General features: G+C 49.2%; 1 protein-coding gene across 1 annotated transcript in view; it reads left to right on the top strand.

Moving 5' to 3' along the window:
• Window positions 1–205: 205 nt before the first annotated feature.
• The window catches only part of ABCC4 (ATP binding cassette subfamily C member 4 (PEL blood group)), a 246,481-nt gene continuing 239,260 nt past the window's right edge, over window positions 206–7,426 (top strand). Inside the window, exon 1 of the mRNA XM_028112074.2 lies at window positions 206–340. Coding sequence (XP_027967875.1) covers window positions 267–340 — 74 coding nt within the window. The 5' untranslated portion in view covers window positions 206–266. The remainder of the gene's footprint in view (window positions 341–7,426) is intronic.

Raw genomic sequence — 7,426 nt, 5'->3', positions numbered from 1 at the left:
CCCGGACCCGCAGCGTGGTCTCCGCCACTCCCGTCCCGCCGCCTCGCAAGCGGCGCGTCGCTGCCGGCTCCCGGCTCCCGGCGGCGGCAGCAGCCGCAGCAGCGCGGCCCGTGGGCGGGGTGGGAACGGGGGAACGGGGCGGGCCGCCGGCGCTCCGCTCCCGGAAGCGGGTGGCTCTTGGGCTCCCGCCCAGAGGACCGGCGCGGACGCCGGAGCTCCAGCATCGCTGCCCGCGCCTCCCGGAGCGGAGCGACCCCGGCGGCAAGATGCTGCCAGTGTACGCGGAGGTGAAACCCAACCCGCTGCAGAACGCGAACCTCTGCTCGCGCGTCTTCTTCTGGTGAGCGCCCCTTGGGGCTGGAGGGTAGAGGGTTGTGGCGTGGGAGCGCTGGTCGCCGGCACCCTGAGGCTTCTCGCCGCGGGTGGGGCCACCCCGCGCTAGCCGCGTGGTCCCCGCCGGCGCCCTGCCGCGCGGGCCCGGCGGGAGCGGGGCCGGGGACCTGGGGGCGGGGGCTCGGGGGGGCTCCCTGCCTTGGCGTTCGCGGCCCCGCCAGCCTCCAGTGTCTGGGAGGAGGAGGGGGGGAGGAGCCGGAGCAGGCAGCATCCGCCGGAGCTGCAGCCCCTGGAGCCCGAGCAGGGGGTGAGGAGGGGGAGAACTGCCGTGAGGGAGAACCGGCAGGACCCCCCCCGCCCCGCCCTTCCACCCTTAGCCGACCCCCTCAGTACCGCGCAAGGATTCGCCCTTCTCATAAACTAAAGCTGCACCTTTTTCTTCCTAAGCAAGCAGCTTCTGAACAGCTTCCTTGTCTAATTAGTGCCCTGGACCATTGCCATCCGCCCCCCTTTCCCCCCCAGCGGCCCCACCTCTTCCGATAGTCCTTATGTGACTCTGAGTTGCAAACTCCACCGGGCTCCCTGTGTTTGTGACCATGTCTCGCTCTCTCCCTTTGTCCGCGTGCGTCTCACACGGTGTGTCCTGGTATCTAGTTGTGGCAGATTTCATTTCACTGTGGTTTTTATTTGATGAATGGGAACACTGTTCTTGAACACGTTTTGCTTTTGTCTGGGACGCACATAACCACAGCTGGAGTATGTTTTTGCACAGCCGCTTTCCCTTTTGCAATTGTTCCCGTTTCCACCTTTGAGGACCGCTCTGGAGTTGGGATCCTTGAAGCCTATGGGGTCGTCTCCGGATCTCTAGCTTTTAGAGAAGTGATCCATGGTCTTAATGCGGGTGGTCCTGTTCCGGAGTCCTATGGCCCTAAAATCACTGGAGGGTCCCGGAGCTGGGAGAAGACACAGGTGAAAAACACCTCAGAGAGGTGAAGCTCGTAGCTGGGACCCTGAACCTGTGGGCTTTAATTACCCTTGGTTGATGATTAGATCTTTTGTTTCTTGACCCTAAACTAACCCTAAGGCTTTAATCAAAGTTCCCACATTCTGATATTTAACCTTTTTTATGGGAAAGCCTAGGAGATCCCTAGGGGAGAGTAGTGCTCTTAGGCTTGTTTTGATTGTGGTGTATTCAGTGTTTGTGGGGACATCTCTTGGCCCTTGGGCCCTTCTCAAGGAAAGAAGTGTATGGGTACAAGAAGGAATTTGGGTGTGGTTATCATAAATAATAATGAAGTAGGCAAACATCTCCGTAACTTCAGGCAGGGCAAGGAACTCTGGAAGCACTTTCTATTTATGGATGTTTCACAAGGTGTGTGCATGAAAATGGGCAGGTGAGGACTCTTGATTGATGACTTTGGTAGGCACCGTTTCCAGCTTCCCTGCTGCCGGGGAAGGAACTCTTCTCTGTTTTACACTTGATCACACAGCCGTGTGTCACGGTAGAGCAGGATCCCCAATGAGGCAATCTGGCTCCTGAGCCTGTGTTTGCAGCTGCTGGACTGAGTTGCTCCTGTTGGGACACTTGTTTTTTTTTTTTAAAGATTTTATTTATTTATTTGAGAGAGAGAATGAGATAGAGAGCATGAGAGGGGGGAGGGTCAGAGGGAGAAGCAGACTCCCCGCTGAGCAGGGAGCCCGATGCGGGACTCGATCCTGGGACTCCAGGATCATGACCTGAGCCGAAGGTGGTCGCTTAACCAACTGAGCCACCCAGGCGCCCCAGGACACTTGTTCTTAAATGCGTGGGGAGAGAAGGCCAGAAGTCCAGAAAGGCTGGACTTTCATAAAGTTATTGCTGTTGGGAGAGGAGATGGTGCACGTGAAATCTATTACCATGCTTTAGGGCAGTTGTACTCCAAGCATGGAACTCACACCTTCAACATCATCAGTCTCCCCGGGGCTTGTTAGCAATGCAGATTCTCTGGCACCCATTCCAGACCAGTTCTGTAAATTATGTAGAAACTCTGGGGTGGGGGTGGGGTTTAAACCTGTGCTCCAGGTTATTCTGATGGAAGGTTGAGCCTGGCTTGCTGCTTTAAGCCACTGCCCCCATTGGCATTGTTATTCCAGTTTTAAAAAAGGGGCAGGTCTTTTGAGGTCAGCTGTTGACCATGATTGCCATCCTGTATCTATTTATCTTCTGCATTTCTAGGGATTTGAAAGTTGGAGGCCGCCTTAGTGATTTCCATGTGTACCCCTCTGGCAGGCGGGAAAGTCGAAATGAGCCCGGCCAGGAAGTGCTCCCTGGAGACAAGGCTCACCTTGCAGAGAAAAACCGAGTTTTCATCTTCTCATTGGATATTTGCTTTTCTTCTCAAATTGCATCTGCTTTCTAAACTTGTGAACTGGTAGCTATCTATTCAGATGATGCCAGTAACTAGCTTTATGGACTTCTATACCAATGGCCTTAGTGGGGTTTTGGTGTTTTCACAGCAAAGGTTGTGAAACCTTGGGCCCTTGGGCCTAAGGGGGAGTTGTACATAATGGTGGTTGGTAATTTTTGCAGATTTTTTTTTTAAAGGTCACATTTACTAATCTAGCACCAATTTTTGCAGATTTTTGTTTTCTTTTTTAAGGAGGCTCCATGCCCAGCATGGTGCTTGAACTCACCACCCTGAGATCAAGAGTTGCACGCTTTACTGAATGAGCCAGCTAGGTGCCCCTGTTGTGGATTTTTGAAAAGAATATATATTTTTCTATTTTTTTTTTAAGATTTTTATTTATTTATATTTTTGACAGAGCAAGAGACAGCGAGAGAGAGAACACAAGCAGGGAGAGAGGCAGAGGGAGAGGGAGAAGCAGGCTCACTGCCGAGCAGGGAGCCCGATGCGGGACCTGATCCCAGGACCCTGGGATCATGACCTGAGCCGAAGGCAGACGCTTAACCGACTGAGTCACCCAGGCGCCCTTATTTTTCTATTTTTGTAAGGAATTTGAAACTACAGAAAAATAAAGGAATATGGATTTCTTCTTTTTTTTTTAAGATTTTATTTATTTGACAGAGACACAGCGAGAGAGGGAACACAAGCAGGGACAGAGGGCAAGGGAGAAGCAGACTCCTTGCTGAGCAAGGAGCCCAATGCAGGGCTCGATCCCAGGACCCTAGGATCATGACCTGAGCTAAAGGCAGACGCTTAACAACTTAGTCACACAGGTGTCCCATGGATGATTTATTTCCGTTAGCCAAGTACACCTGCTGATACTTTGGTTTCTTAGTCTTCCCCCTAAAACTCATATGCATACACATCTTTTCTACAAAACCAAGTAGTGTGTTTCTTCTTTCACAGCAAAGGTTGTGAAACCCCAAATAGTTTTGAATCTGGATTCCTTCTTAATTTTCTGTGGTTAACATTTATTCATGGCATTAAAACTTCAGAACATGACATTTAACAATTGTAATTTATCCAGTCTTCACTTTTTTTTAAAAGATTTTATTTATTTATTTAATTGACAGAGAGAGAGAGAGAGAGCATGTGAGAGGGAACACAAGCAGGGGAAGTGGGAGAGGAAGAAGCAGGCTCCCCGCTGAGCAGGGAGCCCGATGCGGGGCTCGAGGGTGGTGAGTTGAAGCACCCGATGACCTGAGCTGAAGGCAGACGCTTAACAACTGAGCCACCCAGGCGCCCCTGTCTGGTCTTCACTTTTGTTGAATACAGTTTATTTCTAATTATGATGCAGTGCGTATCCATGCCCGTATATTTTGGCACGTCTTTCCTTTTTCTCTGTTGCCAGAAGTGGAATAACTGGTGAAAGGCAAATTTGTTCTCCAGTTTTGGACCAACTGACCCTCAGTAGTGGTTTGTGTGCATATTTGATGGTCGACTTGAAGTACCTGAATTAATTTTTTTTCTAAATCAAAGATTAAAAATAATATCAGGGTTTTAATTTGAATTTGATTTATAGAGATGGAGCTTTTTTTTGTATCTTTGAATTGTGTATTAGATTTTTTCCTATGAGGCATTTATATTTTTGAAATAACTTGTAATAGTGCTTATGTTTTTTCAGATTTTCATTTGACTCTTAATTTAGATCAGAGGTTTTGTTTTTTTTTTTAAAGATTTTATTTATTTATTTGAGAGAGAGAGAATGAGAGATAGAGAGCACGAGAGGGAAGAGGGTCAGGGGAGAAGCAGACTCCCTGCCGAGCAGGGAGCCCGATGTGGGACTCGATCCCGGGACTCCAGGATCATGACCTGAGCCGAAGGCAGTCGCTTAACCAACTGAGCCACCCAGGCGCCCCAGAGGTTTTGTTTTTTTAAAGAATTTTTTTTTAAAGATTTTATTTATTTATTTGACAGAGAGAGAGAGAGCGAGAGAGGGAAACAAGCAGGGGGAGTGAGAGAGGGAGAAGCAGACTCCCAGCTGAGCAGGGAGCCCGATGCAGGGCTCAATCCCAGGACCCCGGGATCATGACCCGAGCCGAAGGCAGACGCTTAAAGACTGAGCCACCCAGGCGCCCCTTAAAGAATTTTTTAAAAATATTTTAAAAATTATTTTTAATCTCTACATCCAATGAGGGGCTCAGACTCACAACCCCAAGATCAAGAGTCACACACACTACTGACTGAGCCAGCCAGGTGCCCCTAGATCAGAGGTTTTACATTTATATATCATTGAGCTCTTTCTGGTTTTTCCTATTACTTCTGTAATTCTTCCTTTTTAGATTCCAGCATCATCTAAATCTCCATAAGCGTTTTCTTCCTTTTTTCTTTTTTAAAGATTTTATTTATTTATTTGAGAGAGAGAATGAGATAGAGAGAGAGCATGAGATGGGAGAGGGTCCGAGGGAGAAGCAGACTCCCTGCTGAGCAGGGAGCCTGATGTGGGACTCGATCCCGGGACTCCAGGATCGTGACCCGAGCCGAAGGCAGCCTCCTAACCAACTGAACCACCCAGGCGCCCCGCATTTTCTTTCTAATACATAGCTAGAATTTCCTTTTGTATTTGGTATAAAATCGGCCCTATTTTTTCCAAAACAGCTCATTTCTCATCATGGTTTATTGAATAATTCTTCCTCTTTCCTGTTATTGGAAATAAGTGGTGTAGGCTTATCCAGCTGGGCACTAGATTGTGCTGTCCCCTGGTGCGCAGCATCCCTGGAGATGTGCTCTACGTTTACCTGTCTACCCTCGCTCCGCAGTTAGCAGCTCAGGACCCGTCCCCAGAGAAGTGCATGGCCACATGCATTTAGGCCACTGGAGAGTGGCCTAAATGCTCACTCACTGACACTGGCTCAGTCTATGAACTCCCCTGACACTGGCTCAGTCTATGAACTGTCACTTTGGAAAGCCAATGCTGTTGCTGAGACTGCCACTGGGGTCAGACTGGAGACTTGTCAGGGGCTGGGGTTGGGAGGGAGTGCAGATGCTGAGTGCTGTCCTGCTTTCCAGAGGGTGGCTGCATTAGGCCCTCAGTACGTAGTGACCGAGAGTAGTGCAGTGAGAGATTTCGTTTTACCGTTTATTTTTTGGAGATGTTTTATTTATTTATTTGAGATGTTTCATTTTATTTAATTTTTAAATTTTATTTATTTTGACAGAGAGAGACACAGCGAGAGAGGGAACACAAGCAGGGGGAGTGGGAGAGGGAGAAGCAGGCTTCCTGCTGAGCAGAGAGCCCGATACGGGGCTCGATCCCAGGACCCTGGGATCATGACCTCAGCTGAAGGCAGATGCTTAACGACTGAGCCACCCAGGCGCCCCTCTATTTGATTTTTTGTTTGTTTGTATCCTTACAGTTCTGCATCTGCTCAGTGTGAGCGGGGTTAACTAGTGTTCATTCAGCTGTGTCAAGTAGATAATTTGCCTTTCTGAGTTCTCTAGGGGACACCACCCCTGCCCCCACGGTGTATCTCCCAGGCTGGCTGTGGGATGTGGAGCCCAGCGATGTCATGCACCCTGTGAACCTTTATCCTAAATCTCGCCTGTCACTTGTCAGTGGGGCCAGGAAACCCTGTCTCTTACCATGAGGATGTCTCTGTGGGTTTCTTCTCTGTGTGAACTCTAAGCCCCTGCAAATATTTTTTGTGTTTCTGTGCTGACGAATTGTGCACAAGCAGGGGGAGCAGGTACCCTATTTTTAGTTTTTAAATATTTTAAAGTAATCTCTACACCCAGCGTGGGGCTTGAACGGCAACTCCCCAGATCAAGAGTCACATGCTCTACTGACTGAGCCAGCCAGGGACCCCAAAGATCGATCCATTTAAGCTTAATCCTTCTAAGATCTCTTTATATTATGTACATACTGTGAGATAACTAAAAATGTAAGAGGGAAAGATTAGATTTTTTTAGAAGTTAAAACTCATGTTTACCGGGGCGCCTGGGTGGGTCAGTTGGTTAAGCGTTTGCCTTCGCCTCAGGTCATGATCTCAGGGTCCTGGGATTGAGCCCCTCTTTGGGTTCCCTGCTCCGCGGGGTGTCTGCTTCTCCCTCCCCCCTCCCCTTGCTGTCTCTCTCAAAATCTTTTTTTTTTTTAATATTTTTTATTTATTTGAGAGAGAATGAGAGAGAGAGAGAGAGAGAGAGAGAATGAGACGGGGGAGGGTCAGAGGGAGAAGCAGACTCCCCGCTGAGTAGGGAGCCCGATGTGGGGCTCGATCCCAGGACCCCAGGATCATGACCTGAGCCGAAGGTAGCCGCTCAACCAACTGAGCCACCCAGGTGCCCCTCAAATAAATAAAATCTTTAAAACAAAACAAAACAAACTCGTGTTTACCTATTTCAGCAGTATTTTCTTTTCTTTTCTTTTTTTTTTAAAGATTTTATTTATTTGACAGAGGGATACATAGTTGAGAGAGGGAACACAAGCAGGGGGAGCGGGAGCGGGAGAGGGAGAAGCAGGCTTCCTGCGGAGCAAGGAGCCCGATGTGGGGCTCGATCCCAGGACCCTGGGATCATGACCTGAGCCGAAGGCAGACGCTTAACGACGGAGCCACCCAGGCGCCCCTTCAGCAGTATTTTATGAGATACCATTAAAAATGCAGATGAGGGTCCTTTCCTCTTTGCAGGTATTCCGGTTGGTCTGGTGGGAC

Source organism: Eumetopias jubatus, unplaced genomic scaffold (assembly GCF_037043125.1).
Source record: "Eumetopias jubatus isolate StellerSeaLion01/CBP00866 unplaced genomic scaffold, mEumJub1_p1.0 scaffold_3, whole genome shotgun sequence".
Taxonomy (NCBI): Eukaryota; Metazoa; Chordata; class Mammalia; order Carnivora; family Otariidae; genus Eumetopias; species Eumetopias jubatus.
This window is presented reverse-complemented; position numbering and strand designations above follow the sequence as displayed.